The following is a 19,959-nucleotide window of genomic DNA, read 5'->3' on the forward strand; positions in this document are numbered from 1 at the left end:
GGGCTACCGAATCCGCGGCCTCCAGGACACACAGCCATCCGCAACCAAAATGGCAACAAAAGTCACAACTGCACCTCCCACAAAATGAGGCGTATTTGGCACGGGCCTCACTGAGGGCAGCAAACAGGATACTCTTGGGCCAAACGCGATAAGGGCCCGCCTGGGTGTGGGGGGACTCACGGGGGCGGTGTTCCCGAAGTGCTGCACCCCCCCCCAGCAGCGCCAACGTGAAGGCAGTCCACCTACCATCCCATCCTCGTCGCCAGTGTAACAAAGTGGACCTCCAGTACTTCAGGTAAGTTACAGGTTCCTTTATTGTCCATGTCCAGTACACTTCCTCAAGATACAGGGATGGTAGGGGACACAAGTTGACACAGGAAAACACCGGGCTCACCCCCACACCCATCTTCTCAGCTCACTCTTCTCCTCTAACTCCAACCGTCACTCTCAGAACCCTGCACACCAACATTCCACCTCAACATTCCAAGAGATGATGTCACACTGAAAGCAGATTACTACAGAGACCTCCCCTTCATGCTGTGTTTTCAGAGTCCAAACACATACAGCACGAGATCAAATGTAAAACAAATGACGGAGAAGGACTTGGGGAGGGGAAGCTTCTAATTCAAGAGACCAGACGGGGACAGGAGACTGGCATATCTAGACACATGCACAAAGAGACGCAACAGGCACAAAAGCCATCTCCCCACCACCCATACTCATGCCAATAGTTTCGCGTCACAGGTGGTGCTAACACACCACGTATGAGCCAAAACCTCACCAGTAAAACAAAGTAGAGAAGCAATGGCCTTACACTAGTGGCAAGACATAGCAAGGTTTTAGCATTGATGCAAACACATAGAACCCATGTATCTGCCATGGTTCGGCCCAAGCGGATCCAACAAGGCTCCATACATGCAAATGTGTGCCTCTATTTGTATATCAGTACTAGTGCCCAGATGCCTGAGGGCTTGGCGCGCTCTACAAATAAACCAAACTAAACTAGTGGTGCTAAAGTGTGACGAGGTGCTGACAAAAGCCTCAATTCAAACTCGGTTTGGAAACTGTTGCCTTTCTGAGAAGGAAAGAAGTCTATTTAGAGAACAGAAATGACTACAAAACACATAAGGCATTGGTACGCATGAGAAATGTTAAAACATCATGCAAGCTGAAGTTAATACATGTTGGTCCCTCTAGCCACGATTGAACTGCCAGGCGAGCTTTCCATGTTTCAGATGCTGCTTCCCAGGCCAATCGGCCAGATTCACAAACACAAAGCACAAATACAAATGTGCAGAGGATGTGCTTGCTTTATTTGCACTAGTTTGAGAAATGCAGAGGTCACCTAATTCTCACAGGTGACCTGTGCATTTCCTGGGAGCTGGAGTACAGCACAGAAGATGGCAGGGGCATGCTTTAAACATTAATATATGAATCCATGTGGATGCTGGGAACGCATTTCACAGTGAGAAGCCCTTTAGGTGCCTTTCTTTGTGAAATGCTGTAAAAAAAAAGTGAGAAAAAGGAGGATTTCTATCTTTGTTTGAAGGATATAAATGAAAATGGGAGAGCAGTGGCCCCCAGCTCTGCTTTTCCACTTTAAAGAAAATGCATGAAATGTACCAAAATTAGCCTCACTTGCTTCCCCTTGTGACTGTTCCATTTTATGTTTCTGGTACTGACACGAGGAAGATGCCTGCAGAGTGTGGGGAGAGTCAGGCATGTCCCTTTTATTGTAGTCTGGCAAACCTAATTAAGGATTCGCACCTGCAACTTGTTAGGAGGGTGCAGGTGTATATAGGAAAAGTCAGAGAACACTGCAGGGAGGAGAAACAGGGAGGCCTGTGGGGAGAAGACCAGCAGGGGGCATGTTTTTGCGGAGGCAGCTGTGGTGGGACTTGTGGAGGAGCCAGTATGCCAGCCAGCAGCTCAGAGAGGGGGCCTCCGTAACGAGGAAGCAGCAGCCGGAGCTACAGTGCCATAAGGGAAGCAGGACGCCATCAGCGTCTGTTCATAGGCGGCAGGGCCATTAGCGTGTGCACAGCAAGCCCCGATATGCGAGAGGGACTTGCAGAACCTGGCTCGCTGACTGACGAGAAGATAGAAGCAGCAGGAGCCACTGACGAGCAACACCAGAAACCAGTGAGTGTCAAGGAAAGGCACTGGCTGACTGGGGCATTCTTAGCGGGCTGCGAGTGAGAGAGCAGTTACCAAACTGAGTGAAAGGCTTACTTTGAACTGAGTGAATGCATAATAAGTGCCGAACTGAACGGAAACCTAAAATTGAACATAATGAATATATCTTAAATTCTAAATCAAATGGAAATTTGGAATTATAAATATACCAAGTGCATACTGAATACCAAATCGAAGGAAAACTTGAAATCTAGCATAACAAATGCTCTGTGAATGCTTAACTGAATGAAACCTTGTAATTAAGCTTATGATAATGTGGAATGAAGGGCAATTCCTATGGGAAAAGCAAGATACAGCCAAAGAGAAAATGTCCATACTATAGTTACATGTAAGAAAGAGTGCAAGTGTGAAAGAGTGCCCTAGAAAGGCGGAACATAGGCACAGACACTACAAAGTGAACTTTAAGAATAAATGCAGTACAGCAAGGCCAAAGACTGGCAAGAGGTGGCTGACACGTATTGGCAGAGCCAAGAGGCTAACCAGGAAGAGCCAGAAACACGTGAAGGCAAGAGGCCAACAAAAGCGAAGTTAAGTGAAGGTAAATCTGCACATTGGAACAGGCATAGGAAGAGCTTTGTGGGCTGAAGAGCCTGGGGATCCTGGTTGCGCAACATGTGATGGGTGGACCATGTGGCCTGATAACTGCACCCAGACCAGTGAACACTGTACTATTGGATCCCAAAGACTTTGCGAAATATACAAAAGAAATGCACTGTAAATGACCTTTGACAATAAACCAGAAGGAGGGTCAAGTAGACCTAGATTGTTGTTGAACTTTTGAAAGACTTAACCTGTGAGACAAGTGGCTAATCTTGGGGAAGGGAAACCTGAGAGTTGATGAGCTACAAATTCTGTCTTGAGTACGGAGCCTCAAGAACATTGTGTTTTAAACTGTGTTGCCTTGGAGTTGGGGAAGGGAACACTCAGGGTTGATGAACTACAAATTCTGTCTTGAATACGGAGCCTCAAGAAATTTGTGTTTTAAACTATGTTGCCTCAGAGTTGGGGAAGGGAATCCTGAGGGTTGATGAACTGCAAATTCTGTCTTGAGTACGGAGCCTCAGGAACACTGTGTTTTAAACTATGCTGGCTTGGAGCTTGGAGTTGGGAAAGGGAACCCTCAAGATTGCATGGAACTGTATTACCTTGAGTTTGATAAGGTAATTTTGAGACTTTAGTTGAATTTGAAAGGCCAGAAACCTGGCATGCATTCCTCATCTGCCTGTGCTTGTTCCAAAAAGGCGTAAGGGAATGTGTTGTTTCACCACACATTTTTAAGCTCATCATTGTTAATTCAGGATGCACTTTAAAATGGACAGAAATACCCCCTTATTTGAACTGTTGCACTACGGGTGTGGTGATCTGAATGGGCATCTATAATGTGCAAATTCAAAAGCTCTTTGTGAATTATGTGTTACTTTTTTGGGCAAAAGTAACACTAAAATGTGGGACTATATAGCCCACTACATCAATATTACTATGTCATTACTCCTCTCCTGGTGGAGTTTTCAAAATGTGCAATTCCTGTAGATCAGCGCCAGGGAACTGTACAATGAGAGCTTAGGTGTGTTGCCGGAGAACGGCTTCTGTCTTCCAGGAACACCAAAAGTGGCCAATGATTGGCTTGCTTTCACTTCCTCAGAACTTGCCATACTCGCACAAGCCCAGGCAGTCTCTAAATTAGCAGAGCAGAGAAGCATATAAAGACATTACCCTTCTCAACTTCACCACAGCTCCCTTAGAGGCTGGTGGCTGTTGAACTCAACTTTCTCACCTTAACTATAGAGTGGTACAATATGTAGGGAGTAACAACTTCCCCTTAGCACAGTATTGAGAAGAAAATACAGTGCCCCCATGTATTCCAGTGTGTGTTGTCACAGGAAGCATCTTTTCTCCATACCGACCACAGGGCATACATCCTTTCCAATAATAATTTTAGCATCAAGTGTACCACGTCAACATTTGGCCATTAAAGCCTACTTCCCTTTTATTTACACGCATCCATGTATATTTTCTTTAAGAATTTTGGTGAGATTATAGTCCATAAACCTTTCAGCTGGATGTACTTGAATCTGCTCAGAAATCCATTTGCACTTTTGCAAGTTCGTCACAGGACCCAATGTCACCAATCTCCATTCTCCAGATTTCCAAGTGTTACCTTGCTCGCCTTACATTGTAGTGTCCACAAGTAAAGAGGGGCGGGGGAGTGCAGGGGCTGGCAGCCACCAGTGCCATGTCTGAAATCATTAAGATATTAATAAAACAAGTTAACACGTAGACATACACAAATAAATGAACATACAAATCAGTTAAATGACAATTGAATCGTAATCAATGATGATCAAAAACATCAATGCAAACACAGGTCAGAGTTGGCCTAAAGGTGACAAAAATACAAGACAATAGTATAGAAAGTTAATATGTAGTGGTTGCTTCAATTGGAGTCCATGATATCTGGTGCCTCTGGCCAGTCTGGATCAGAAATAGGGAATTTAAGAACAGATCTCAAATTGTTTCCTATAGCCAGCCACCTATTGATGTTCTTCAAATTGTTTGGCCTTTGTAAACATGTGACCGTACCTTGCAGAAGTAAATGGCTTAGTCACTGCCTCCGTAAGCCATTGTTTCTCCTCTTCTCCACCTAGCACCATTACTGACTGTATTTGCTTTACCTTGACTGTGTTATAATAGACATGCAGATCCAGGAGTGCTGAACCACATTTTCTGGCTAAACATCTGAGTTATTTCCAAGAGAGTCTCGGTGCTATTGAAGACAAGGGAACGAGTTGCTGATAGTTACTGATAGTCTGAAACTGTCATATCTCTTTTTTTGTCAATTGAAATGGTAAATTCTCCACTAAACAGTTTACCTTGGTGAGCAGAATCATTTTTGACAGCATTGACAATAATACCATTACACATTTTAATCTAGACGAGCCACTGATTAACTCTTGCAAAGCAAGTGTCAAAGTTAATGCAGAAAATGTCCTGTGTTCCCTTTACTATTTGTATCTATAAATTCCCTCATCCATGAATTCTTTCCTCCCCTACGTTCTATGTCACCGGTCCTGAATTTTCTATGTTGTTCTTATACCTAGAGGCTGAACCAATCTCCTTTGCTATTCCGGCCATTGAACCCTTTAGCGAGTTTACAACTAAGTCATTTGCATCAGGTGCTGCTTTCCTCTCTTATCCCAGGTAGCTGGCATCCTTGCTGCTTCTTGGCCAACGGCTCAATATACAATATAAAGTTAAAAGTTGAGGCATCCCGGCTTGGTTCCTGTATCAGTAGTGAGCTTGTCCCATTTGCCATCGCTGGCACTGAGATGTCACTATAGAGAACATGTATTTCTCCTACCATTCAGCTTCACCGGCCAAACCCAAGAAAGATCTCCCATAAAAAAGGCCACCTATCAAAGCCCTTTTGAGCATCCACTCTGATACCTGCAAATGATATTGCACATGTAAGTGCCAAGTGGAGGAATCCGATTGCCAATTGCCAATTGGAGGAATCATCTCACATTACCCGGCTCCCACCTCCGGAAAGGCGTAAGCCGGACCTCCCACCCAAGGACCTACACCGAAGGATAATCCCTGTCTGGGCCTGTCGTGGCTGCACGGTGGCCCCAGGGCCAGCAACGCTGCTCCGCTCCACTCCCTCCTACGAACCAGAATAAGAACTTTCACCCGACTCTACTCCGCACCTCAAAGTTCTATGACCGATCCACACCAAGGCCTACTCACTAAGGCCAGTCACACAGCTCGACTGCACTCCGCCTGCATCAGTCTACGGTATGACATTTGTTCGACTGATCTGTGTCAAATTTGAATACAAAATAAGGCAATAGCCAACTGTCAATTAATTAGTTATAGCTCGGGAAGATCCAAAGGCCTATGTGGACAAGGAAAGGTGTGCACCCACCCAAGGTGGGGGTGGAGTTGTGTGTACTACAAGGCTGTGGCAGGAGGACGGAGAAGGATAGAACGAATGTCTAACTAACCCTACCTAAGTCCAATACCTCCACTACGTAACGGTGCTGTGCCGCTTACAAACAGAGGATAGTAAAAGAGGTAAACTAACCACTTCTAAATGTGTAATACTTTCAGCCTTGTTGGTCCTATTCCACTCTCTTTCACTATGTGTGTCCAACCCTGCAGCCCATTCTACTCTCATGTTGCCATGTAACCTGGTAAGACGCTCCCAAGACTCATCATTGTTCCATGAAATGAATTTTCCGCGCTACCTGATTCACCTACAGCTTAGCGTTTACCACTAGCAGTCTCATGCCTTATGTACTCCATTGCTCTGCCCCCACTGCCTAACACCTTATACTATCGTATTGCAATGCAGAATTGTTAACTTGTGCCACTATTACTGGCTATTAAAGATACCTGAGAGTTAATTGCATGCACTCTCATGTTATATTTGCTATCCTTTGCTAAACTGATTCTCGTGTACTTCATGTACTATATCTGCAAAACCTACTTGCTGCACCAGGCTAAACTAACCTATTATGCCTATTATGAGTTACATATCTCTCCAGCCTACTATGAATTGCACTATCCGGGACTAGCCCAATTTGCCTATTGTGACAAGCCTACCCTGAGCTGCCTACTTCGCCTATTGTGACTAGCCTACTCTGAGTAGACTACTGTGAACTAGCCCACTGTGCCTATTGTGACTAGCCTACCCTGAGTAGACTACTGTGAACTAGCCCACTGTGCCTATTGTGACTAGTCTACTCTGAGCTGCCTACTGTGAACTAGCCCACTGTGCCTATTATGACTAGCCTACCCTGAGTAGACTACTGTGAATTGCACTATGCAGGACTAGCCCACTTTGCCTTGTATGACTAGCCTACCCTGAGCTGCCTACTGTGAACTAGCCTACTTCGCCTATTGTGACTAGCCTACTCTGGGTAGACTACTGTGAACTGTCCTATGCGGGACTAGCCCACCCTGTATTGCTCCTACCTCCTCCCTCTCCCAACATAGCACACTACTGCGACCAAATTGGTCTACAGTCGCTTGTACCTTACTGCAAATAAGAATATTAAAAACCTTGCCCAAACCTCCTTAACAGTTACCATTATAATAACGATCCACCAGATTACTTTTACTAACTGCCTCGCAGTAAGCCACTCTCCAACAACCATGACCAGTATCAGATTTACACCTTGTCCAGTCACAGAAAGGAACAACAAACTTCAAGCTAGGTTACCTCGCCTCCATGAACCTCCAGCAAATGTCCTATCTAAACAGGACTACTATCCAAATAATAACCGCTCCAAATCTAAACTACCGCACTATCCTGATAAAACAGCCTCAGCTACCTTGCAGAAACCAGCCAAAACGAAAACTAGCCCTTGCAAATCCATCACCCTCATACCACTATCCACTCTGCCAACCTCAATATGGCCTTAATAAATGCTAGATCTCTGGTAGCACACACCACAGACATAGCCGACCTGATCAGCTTAAATAATCTCGACCTCCTAGCAGTCACTGAGACTTGGTTACATGATGCAGCAGGTCCTGCCCGTGCCTTAGCGATCCCTGAAAATTACCAAATCCTCAGAGCAGATAGAACTAACGCTAGAGAAGGAGGTATTGCCATCATAGCTAAAACACAGCTAGCAATCAGACTTATGCCATCACCTCCAAATATGTCCGGCAAAATGCTTACATAAAAAATACTGATATCTAGCTCTAAGACACTAACAATCTACCTAGTGTATAGGCCTCCAGGACCTATTGGATCCTTCGAGGATGACATTTCAAGTTCCTCTCCAATAATACAATGACAACCTCTCAGGTACATATCCTGGGGGACTTCAACCTTGGCTAATGACGACAAAGCTATCATTAATATGCTCTTAGAACAGGGACTTGCCCAAAAAGTAAACCTACCAACACACTCAAAAGGCAGAACCCTTGACTGGGTGGCCGACCTAAATTGCATCCTATCTATCAACTCCATCTCTCCACTGCCATGGACTGACCACCACCTGATTAACTTCACTATGTCAATAGATAAACAGACACAAATATGACTATAGCTCCTCCTCAACCTACCCGGACCAAAAAATATATCACAATGGACAGACTCTTACCACTTATCCTGCCTTCACTAAGCCATCTATCTTCATCCACAGGCCCTAACATACTAGTTGACACTTACAATACAACTATGTCCACAGCATTGGACTCTATCGCACCTCTTAAATTGCATAAAAGCAAACCACAAGCACACCTAAATGCGTGGTTCACCCCACATTTAAAAGAATTTAGGCAAAAAAAAAAAGAATTGGAAGCCTTATGGCGACACATACCATCAGCAGAAAATAAAACCAACCTGACTAAATTCGCTGACCATTACAAAAAAGAAATAATTAATACTAAGAAAAACCTTTACAACAACAGGATTGCGAAAGCCAGCTCTAATAAAAAAGAGCTCTTTACCATACTACGAGAAATGGAGGCACCTATCCCCCCAGCCGATAATATAACTAAAGACAAAGCCTGATGCACCAACATTCAGAACGCTTTAGCCAACAAAATCGCACTCCTTCAAGGAAAGTTTGCGAACAAGAAATACTCCCTCACCAAACATGATGCTCACTCTCAAAATACCAAAACACCAACCAATAAACCATATCAATTTAAATTCTCCAAAGTCTCCATCCTTGAAGTAGAAAAAATGATCTCCTCCCTGAAGCCATCTAGATGCCAGGGCGACAACTGCCCAGCCCAATTAATCAAAGATGCAGCGAGATACTTATCACCAAACTCATCAATGCATCCTTTTCAACTAATATTGTCCCAAGTAACTTGAAAGTATCCTGGGTGCTACCCCTGCTGAAAAAACAAACCTTTGATCCAGCCATTCCAACTAACTACACACCCATCCCAACGGTTCCCTTCCTTTTAAAGATACTTGACAGAGTAGCATACATTCAGATACAACATTACAATCACCTCCTCGGCACCCGTCAATCAGGTTTCAGGCCACAACATGGCACCGAAACTGCACTGAGTGACTTAAAAACACAAATTGAGGCACTCACAGACAAAGGAAAAACCGCTATGTTGCTCCTCCTTGACTTGTCAGCTGCTTTTGACTTGGTGGACCACAAAGTCCTAGGCAAACACCTTGCCTCAGCGGCACACTTTTGTAAGGACGCAGTAGCATGGGTTCAGTCATTCCCAACCAACCAACAATGCAAGTATTCTCCTCCCTAGACTCAGCAGATCCTATTTCGATAACTTGTGGTGTTCCACAAGGTTCATGCGTCTCACCCACCATGTACAATATCTTCACAAAGCCACTGTTTGAAAAATTGGACAATCTGGGTGTCACCTACACTAACTATGCAGATGACACCCAGATCCTCATACCCCTTTCGGCAATTTCATCACTGACATGGCTCGTGTGAACAAAATCTATCTCCTCATTCAGGCATGGATGGCCACACACGGCCTCTGCCTGAATGACGACAAGACGGAACTTCTAATACTAGGTTCCCCGGCCAACCTTGAAAAACTCGATAACTATTATTCCTCTTTCAACATTGATGGCAACTCCATCAAGGTTGTAAAGGAAGTAAAAACGATGGGATTCTACCTTGACTCCACCCTAACCATGAGCAAACAAGTCAACTCCTTAGCATCCACATCAGGATACACATGCAAACTAATCAGGGCCTGCAGACCTTACCTATCCCCAACTAGCTGCATTACCCTCGCAAATGACCTTATACTATCAAGATTGGACTATTGTAATGCTCTCTACATGGGGACTAAAAAGTACATTTTAAACAAAATCCAAACGCTACAAAATAACGAACTAAGAACGGCACTAAATATCCCAAACAGAGTTCACATATCTGCGACCAGAAGACAAAACCATTGGCTGTCAATTAAAGACAGAATTATGCTAAAAACGTCTTCCCTGACCCACAAATGACTCAACAATGCCGGTACTTTACCAACCGGATAGCCAAGAAAACTACTAACCGCCTGAGTAGGTCTTCCAACTCCTGCTACCTTAGTGTGCCTTGTTTCAACCTAGCCAAATCTGGCAGCAGAAGCTTCCCAGTATGGCAGCCCAAACATGGAACTCACTCCCCTACTCACTCCGGGCTGATCAAACCTACCCCAGTTTCAGACGAGACATACTTAGTGTCAAATAACAGACCAAGCTAGCATCTGACACCACATAAATCGGCAACTGAAAAATCACCTATACTGCCCTCAGTAATCTAACTGTATATATTTAAGCAATATGACCCGAGCGGCGGGGGCATTACCGACTCAGGTAATGCCCCGGGGCCCATAGTTATAGGCCCGAGCGAAGCAAGGGCCTTAACGAAGGCCCCGGGGAATTACCAGAGTCGGTAATGCCCCCGCCGCGAGGGTCATATTGCTATTAGTATCCCGGCCCGCAATATTTGCGTGACCGGGGTACTAAAAGCAATTTTTTTCTGTCCCAAAACGCTGCTGCGTTTCGGGACAGAAAAAAAGAAACGGCCAAGAAAATGGCTGCCGCCATGGAAAGGGAAAACGGAGTCCGTTTTCCCTTTCCATGGCGGTCATCGGGAGCGGACGCACTGGGACGTGTGTTCCTAGCGCGTCCGCTCCCAAAAACGCAGAAACAAGAGGGTAAGTTGGGGGTGGCGGGTGGGAGGGAGGAGAGGGAAGGGAGAAAAAAAAATACTTACCCGAATCCCCGGCGGGGGGTGAAGGCAGCCTCTCAGCCGCGGGGATGCCCCGCTTTGAACCTCCCCATAGGCTGAGGGGTTGCCACACCCCTCGCCGGGGAAAAAGGCTGTGGAATCCCGACAGAGGGATTCCCGGCCGGGTATGGACCTGGCGAGAGCCAATCAGAATGCTTGTTTCATTCTGATTGTCTCTCGCCAGGGGGGTATTAATGTAATTTACTGTATATATCTTTAACTGTTCTCCTGTAACAGGTAATTTCTATGACTGTATTTCCTGTATTATCAAGCCTAAAGTCTGCTTGTAAGGCTTGCGTCCAGTTACCTTTGGATTTGGTGCGCCAAATAAAAACTATAAACAAACAAACAAGTCCAACAAGCCCATAAGTAAATATGTAATGTCTAATAGATCTGTCTTGTACAAACCCCACCGCATCTGTGTGAACTAATAGTTCAAGTAACTGAGTTTATTTTTTCCCCAAGACTCTAGTATCTTAGTGCCTAAAATAATATGAGCTATTGATCCACAATTACCATACTGTGGGCAACACCTACCTGGTTCCAGAATTAGAAAGAATACAACCTGTCCCTAGATAGGTGATGCATCATTGTCCTTTTCTAATGATATGGAACAGGTGCACAGCTGAGGAATACTCAGAAAGCACCCCATCTGGGCGTGCTGCCTTTCCAGACCTATGTATGTCTAATCGTCTTCACTTTCTCTTCCATGATAGGGGCTTATAGACTGTCTCTATGTGCCTGCAAGAGCATGGGTAGACCTATCTTGTTCCAAGCCTCTCTACACCAAGATTAAGTCTTCCCTGTTTTTTCAGTACTTGTGATCCATGCCAGGACTGCATCACCCTATGCTCAAACAGTTTGTCAGGGGGTGTTTATCCATTTTGGAGGTGCTAATAAACTAAATATTCTTTTGAACGTCACCTTCTTCCCCTTACATTCCACAATTAGTGTGTATGTGGGTCCTTATCCTCATTCCCGCAAAGGTAGCAACTGAATGTGTCACTGTTAGATCTTCTCTTTTTGAGTAATATTTCTGAAGTTTTATAGTTTAACCCTATCATTCGAAATTGCTTGGACTGTGCACACCCTCTGATTACTGCCTTATGGGCACCCCAGATCATTTGGAGTGCTGCAGAAACAAAGTTATTATTGTCAGAATCCTCCTTTGGTGCAGGCTTAATTGTGGCCTTAAATCAGGAATCCTTTCACAGTGTGCTATCTAGTGGCCTCCTCCTACCTCTGAAACCATCAGCACTCAGCCTCACTTCAAGGGCAACTGGGCATGACTGGAAAGATATAAGCCATGTATGGATAAATGTAGCATCTGTGTACTTTTGATGTATTTATTCACCTTTGAATGTCTGGTAGTACAGATAAAGAACTCTGTCACTAACTTGACAATACTAAATATATTCTATCACTCTCTAACAAGGCACAACATGTTTGTGGAAGAATATACTGAACACATAAGTGAAAAACTGGTTGAATCTGGACAATTTCTTCCTTAAAGACCTTAACATCTAATAGGTTGAAATATAGTAACTTCTGTTATGACCTCCCACAATCAATACAACAGCATAATACAATACTGCACACAATGACTAGGGTCTACAGAAAAGCCCATCATTACCCACCGGGCCATCCTCTAGAGTGTAATGGGCTGACCACCTCCAGATGCCATTTATATGCATTCTCTAAAGTTATAGAGCTTTCCGGGTAACCCAAAACCCCATAAACTTCGGCCAGAAATGTAAAAAAGATTTGACAAAATGAGAGAGAGAGAGAGAGAGAGAGAGAGAGAGAGAGATTTAGAGAGAGAGAGAGAGAGAGAGAGAGAGAGCGAGCTTGTGTGGGTGCGTTGAGGTAGGCATACACTGCTCTCTAACTACCTTAAGACTAGGACCCCACAAATACCCAACATGACAGCTTCCCACACCAGAAAGAAATCCAAAGTCCACAATATAGAGAACTACTAAAGCAGGCAATATAATTCACATCATCCCAAGTAAGCATTTGAAATTCAGTGTTGTGGCCCATTGAAAGGCGAGGAATGGTGTTAAGGGGCAGGCGGTTGCAACGCAGCAGCATTCAGCAAGCCACTGCTCGGTAACTTGATAAGCACTGCTCCTGGTGAAGATGTAAATATGGTGGGCAGAATATAGACGAGACAGCATACTTGAAAGGTGGCAGCAGAGCAGGATGAGAAAAGTCGCAATAGCAAGCACAGTGCAGCGCAATGCTTGTTAAAGGGACTAGCCATTTTCCATTCAAAGAAATAGCACCCAGAAACAGGGGTGTGGCTAGGTCTGGAAAATATCGGGGGCTACGCTAATGTCAGGACTCGGGGGTAGCTAGCCTTTTGATTAGAGCTCCTGAGCGTCTTTCAGTGGCTACAACCAAAAGACCCGGCGCTATAGCCCCCTCACCAACCCCAGCAACGCTTCTGCCCAGAAACCCAACCTCTCCACCCGATGCATGTAGAGCTGATAGCACTCCAGCAGCCATCAGCAAACCATAGGTACCCCCACATGTATCCGAAAGACACTGGAGTCGTCCTGGGTGCTGCACATCTGGTGGCACCCATGACTGCAGCTCCAAGTGGCCACAGCAGCGTTTTGTTATGATTCTTTTCTTCATCCATGTACCATTGCACCCAGGCTATACAGAAAGATATCCTGCTGGGAAAAGGAATAAAACACCCTCATATTAACAACAACCAAATCTTTTTTATGGATATAAATTGCTACATTGGTTGATACAATTATTTTTTAATTTACTACCACGACTGTATGAAGATAACTGCAATAAGCAGCTCAGGTCAAGTTTTTAAGTTGCCATTTCTTTATTATTATTTTATTTAGACAAAAACATTTAGATTAAGTACTGTTTGAAAAAGTTGTATATCAACTAAAACAAATAAAAAAATTAAAAGTAAAAAAAGTTGACATTTCTTACCCTATGTTACAATGTCTACTGCCAAGAAAGTACCGTAGGTGCTAGCCACTGAACGTACACGCGATGGATGTAGTGTGCATTGTATGGTTAGGAAGATGAACAGAAAATATTTAGGGGACTCAAGGTTGTAATTATGAAATGTGCCTGCACCAGCATTTCATGATCAGTCGCATTTAGTTGTTAGGGGGGTTTCTCTGGTTAAATAACAGAACCATTTTATTTTATTCTTAGGACTATTCGCTTTGGAACCGTCTTGGTGCCACCTTGGCCAATGGCGATCGGAGCGAAGAAGCTGTGGAGGCCTACACCAGAGCTCTAGAGATACAGCCCGGTTTCATCCGCTCCAGATACAACCTGGGGATCAGCTGCGTCAACCTGGGAGCTTACAGGTGAGACTGCTACAATGCCAGTGCATGAACCCTACCTAGAAGCATCATGTGTGACTTGCGGAAAGTGCACTCACATCTAGATACTCCTTAGAATGTATTGCTTGTCAAAGGGCCAGATGGACATTCTCCTTACTGACTCCAAAGGTGGTCATAGTTGTTTTCTTGGAAAGCTGATGTCATCCTGCTAACATATAGAATGTAGACAGCAAACATGCCATCAGATTGTGATGAATTCTGATCAGTTACAAACCAGGTCAGATTAAAGCCAGCAAAGAAAACAGGTGTTTATACATAACCCTGAGCAAATGTAGCACAAGGTATAGTTTTTAGAGCCAGGTGTTACATGCAAACCACGTAAACCTCATTTTTAATGGTGGAGTGGCAGTCTCCTACGCCTGCCTTCACGTCTGCTTCTTGCTATAGCAGCAGCAGCAGCAACAGCAGGAGTAAGTGCTTGATAGGAGCTCTGCTGCTGTCACCGCCACCTTGGAACTGGAGGAAGCGCTCATCCCACCCCCTTCCCTGAACAACCATGAAGCTTCCGTCCACACAACCAGGTTAGAAGAATCTCCAAGCTTCTGCTTGTGCCTTGGTGGGGCGGGGGATGAGAGAAAACAAGCGCTGGCCACCGTGATGTGGCAGCGCACCACACTGTGCACAACGAGACCAGCTTTGTGTGAACAACTCTCCAGGCAACTCCTGACCTTCGAGATGTCTTACTTAGTGGGTTCTGACTCCTAATGGGGCAGTGAGTTCTTCCTCCATGATCAGTGAACCTGTGTACTAGCTTGAAATGAGGCCCCAGACGAAAGATACTGGGCCTCATTACAACCCAGGCGGTAAGTTCCCTACTTTACCACCATGGTGTAAACTCTGTTTACACCATGGTGGATGGCGGATTTACCGCCCCATTCCAAGGTGAGTGGGGCGGTAAATCCCCATTCCCCATTTACCCTTCCCCATTCCCATTTTTGCCCCATAGGGCATAATGGGAGTGGGGAAGGCGCTAATTACGGCACCGTAAATTACGGTGCCGTAATTAGCACCAAGGCGGGTTAGCGCCTTGCATTTTAACGCCTGCTAAAAGCAGGCGTTAAAATGGTAATCAGGCGTTAAGGGTTAACGGCGCCGACGGGCCGTTAAACCCTTAACGCCTGGGTTGTAATGAGGCCCACTGTCTCAGAATCCTGCTCAGTGTTACATCAGATCAAACCAAGCACTGAGAGGCCATGCAACGTGGCTGCCTGTTTCACAGAATAGGTCTTTGTGCACGCTCATGGTTTTTGCATATGTGTTACAAATCATTTACATTTATCACCAAAAAAAACAAAAGACATTGTGATTCATATGATCAAGATGGCAGCACAGCCTTCTATGGTGTCTAATTGGTTTTGAAATGTTTATGTGAAATGGTTCAAGAATGTGAAATAACTTACATCGGGAAGGTAAAGGCAGAGTATGCAGTGATGAATACTAAATAACGAATGAAAAAATACTGAATGAAAAAACAACTAATACCAAAATAACTAATTTGGAAAAAATAAAAATGGAGTTGTGAGAGGGAATAGTGATTTTGGGGGTCGGGGAAAAGTATTATTAAAAAAGGGGGGTTATGAGGGGGAACCCCCCAAAAACAACAAAAAAGAAATTAGTTATTTTGGAATTAGTTATTTTGGATTCGTTATTTTTTCGTTAATTACTATTAGATTAGTTATAATTGCATGTAACCAAAGGCAGCACCTTAATTCCACCAACTTTGCATGTTTAGCCCCTTTCCTTCCTGCCTAACAAGTAGGCTAGAAAATGGTGTTATTGCAATATCCCATGGATTCGTTCTCAGGCCACTGTTCTTCAACGCATCCATAGCTGATATGTCCTAGATGATGTAGCACAAGCTATGGCTATTTGCCGATTATGCAACCATCTAGAAGGATTCATACAAAAATACATTGACCAGGTGATTCCCTACCACACTATATTTATCAAATATAAAGATCTACAGTAATTGTTCTATTCCCAAAATGCTCTTTGATTTTATGCAAATCAGGTTGGAAGCCCTAACTGGCGTTATTTGTCCCCTTTCTCATAGGACTATTTCAATAGATTACATTAGAAGTGTAACAGAGTGTTCATCTTGTAACAATAGCCTTATATCAGAAAATCATTTGTACGGTTATTCCAGGTTTTTATAATGTGCTTTGTTCAGAAAGACAAGTGCAACATTCTTATTATCAAATATAGATATTAGAAGTGATCTTTACAAATAAACATTGTCACATAAAAAAGAGCCTGTTTACAAAGTTAGTTTGATTAAATAATGTCCTCATTTATTTTTCAGTAGCTGCTTTTGTAAATAAAACACAGCAGTCTAACCGCCACAACCTCGTCAAGATACTGTGTTTTCCCTGTGGTTGAGCAGCTGTCAGCAACTGCTGGCCTGACTTTAGCAAAAATACACGGGTGACAATGGGACACAAAGAAAGAGACAGAGACATAACGTGAAGCAGAGAGAGAAAAAAAGAGGGAGAGGGTGATAGACAGAGAGCGAAAAAGAGAGCACAGATATAGAGTGCGAGAGGAAGAGAGAGAGCGGGAGAGAGTGCTGTATCGTGTATGATACACATGGTGCAGCTAGTATACATGTATTAACAAAAACACATATAGTTTAAATGCTTACAAATAAAAGCATACCTTATAACACTGTACAGAAGAAACAGACTGATCTATCTTTTGGTATTTTCAAAACGCCTGCGACCAAAGACTATCTCAGTGCTTACACATGAAGCAAGGATCAGGTGATGAAGAGGACTCAGTATGACAAGAACACTATTTTGAGATTACCTCTACAGAGGGTCAGTGTATCTATGCTGCAGAGCTCTTTTGGAAGCGAGTTCCACATCTTAGATGCAATGCCTTTTAAAGATCAACCCAATGCTCTAGTCCATGAGAAACGAATGGTAGAAAGAGTGTTACTGCCAGAAGAGAATAGGCGTTCAGGGGCGGAGGGTAGTAAAGTTTCAACTTCTGCTGAAGATAATGCAAACCCTGTTCGGTGAAGGGATTTAAATATTATTATTTGCGCTTTGAATTTGACTCTGGCTGGGACTAGAAGCCAGTGCAATTTCAAAGTACTGAAGTAATATGTGCTCTTTGCGGTGTATGATTATCTGTTCTTGGAGCCATATTTTGTATTAGCACCCTGGAGAGTGGTTCAGGGGGACTCCCAGCCAAATAGGGAGCTCAGAATGCAGGCTTTACCTCATGGTAAATCCTGATATTTGGAGCCCTCTGAGCAGTGGGAGGCTGCCATTTTCCCTCCCTGGCAACAGGCAAGTGAGTCTGTGTGCCTTCTCCCCCCTAAATCCTCCCCAAATTTCATCTCCCCGACCACTCAACCTCCCCCACCCCAACCCCTGCCCCACTTACCTGAAGCTGCCTGGTACCTCGCCGGCACCACACAGTATTCCGGTGGTTCCCTGCCACAGGAAATGGCAGCCATGGAAAGAGAGAAGGGACTACATGTAGTTCCCTTCTCCCTTGTCTATAGCAGCCATCTTGGTTTGTAGTTTTAAACTAAAAAAAACATTAACACCCCGGTTAGCAAGCAGGAATGCTAATAGCAATAAACCCTCCCACCCCCGGACAGCGCATTACCGGGTCTGGTAATCCCCTGGGGCTCACGCCAAGACCCGGGTGACCTGGTAATGCCCTCACCCATCTGGGTTTATTGCTTAAGTAGTTGGAGACAATCTAATGCATATTGTGGAGAGCATAATAATAGGGCATTTCCGTAGTGGACGTGCAAGCTAATAATTGCTATAGATCTGGCAGCACTATGGTCCTCTGGCAAAAAAGGTCTGATCTGCCCGCGGATCATCAAATAGTAATGAGTAGAGGTGAGCGCTGTGTTAGCATGATTCCTCCTAGTCAGTGAGGATTAAAGTGGATTCCCAAATTACGAACCACGCTTTAGTTTTGATATCAACTCTGTGGGGGGGAATAGTTTCGTAAGAGTGGTTTCCTTGGGAACCAAACAGAGCAGGCTCACAGGTTTCGTGAGTGTTTAGATAATTGACAAGTCCGCTACTGAGATGTATATTTGGCTGTTGCTTGGTGGTGGCCAGAAAGGTGGAGTTCATATATTCATGAGTTAAATGATGTAGAGGCGAAGCAGAACTCATATTTGCCAATCTTGCATCGATTTCTGAACAGATGTCTGTTACGTGATCAAGCAAAGGGAACGTTGCGAATCGCGTTATATCGTGTCTAATCTGCTATTGATGCCAAATAAAGCTGGATTCTTGAAGGAAACCACTGTTGTTTGATGGAATCATTTCGAGGAACCATATGCTGGTGTACGACCATTTGTGGAGTGCCGTCCTCCTTTGGGAGAAGTTGATGTACTTCTTCATCTTTTGAAATATGTCTGTTCACATAGAGAAATTCCCAATGACTCCAGCAAATGTCGATATAGAGATGTTAAAATAGTGTATTCATTATTTAATTGATATGAACTAAAAATCACAAAGACAAAAGCATCCATGCTGAAATCAAAGGGTCAAAAAATCCTAAATGATATGAGTTTCATGCTATTCTGCGCACTTTTTAAAGGCTTGTTATCAACCAATGTTGCATCAGTTAGTATTTGATGCACATTTCAATGTGCGCGTGTGTGTGTGTGAGAGAGAGAGAGCGAGAGCGAGAGCGAGAGAAAGAGAGCGAGAGAAAGAGAGAGAAACAAGGGTTTTAAATATAATAAGCAGTCTCATAACTGGGCTGTGTCTGTGTATCACTGAACGCAATGTTCGTGTACAGTTAGCTACGGCAAGGGTGCACAGCCTTTTCCCTACCTGTTCACTCAGCAGCAAATTCCTTCCAAAACAGACACCATGTCTCCCTACTTACCTGGACACCATCGCAGAAAGGCAGATCTACATCAAGGACCCAACGGCAAGTCTGGTCACAGCGCAGTTCATCTGCCATCCGATTATTAGCAGATATATATGAGCAAGCCTGTAGAGTTGCTCATATATGCAGGTCCCAGTGTGCTTACTATTCTTGCTGCAAACTGTAACTAAGGAAAACAGAATGCCCGGCGCACCACGAGGGCATTGGATGTGTGTGTTGCACTTGGCGCATAGCTTTCTGTAATATCGGAGTGTCCTTGCTGCATTCCCACAAAAGATAGCTCAAGGGCCCCTGTGGACGGAAAATTAATGGGGGTAAAAAGAATCTGTCAGTATATTAAAAACACACTGAAGACCTAATTGAAAATACTTCTTATAAATTATGATTTGCAATGTAACTAAAAGGACATTTAAACATATTAATGAGTGCTGTAGTTAATCCTCTGTTTGCTGACGCTCATTCAACAAAACCATGCCCTGACTCTTGTTGCATAGGAAACCCACAATAATGAGGCATTGCAGCCCTGGTGGAGAGGGCTTTAACATGTGTGATCAGCCTGCATCTGAGTTGTGGGTCCGACGTGATGCACAGGGTTCATAACGAGCATAAGTGCCACTTACGCTGATGCAGCCCCGTCCACAGGGCTGTAATGCAATAGTAATATGGTAAAATCACAAAAGCAAGTTAAACATAGGTTAGAAACAAAAGAAAACAGCTGGAGAATGTGCTTAAAACCTTGCACTGTCCTTGTGGGATGTTGGCTAAGGCAGACG

General features: G+C 44.2%; 1 protein-coding gene across 1 annotated transcript in view; it reads left to right on the plus strand.

The window, feature by feature from the left end:
* The window catches only part of PEX5L (peroxisomal biogenesis factor 5 like), a 1,467,323-nt gene that overhangs the window by 1,432,108 nt on the left and 15,256 nt on the right, over positions 1-19,959 (plus strand). Inside the window, exon 13 of the mRNA XM_069618674.1 lies at positions 14,121-14,278. Coding sequence (XP_069474775.1) covers positions 14,121-14,278 — 158 coding nt within the window. The remainder of the gene's footprint in view (positions 1-14,120; positions 14,279-19,959) is intronic.

Source organism: Ambystoma mexicanum, chromosome 10 (assembly GCF_040938575.1).
Source record: "Ambystoma mexicanum isolate Mex_15411 chromosome 10, UKY_AmexF1_1, whole genome shotgun sequence".
Lineage (NCBI taxonomy): Eukaryota > Metazoa > Chordata > Amphibia > Caudata > Ambystomatidae > Ambystoma > Ambystoma mexicanum.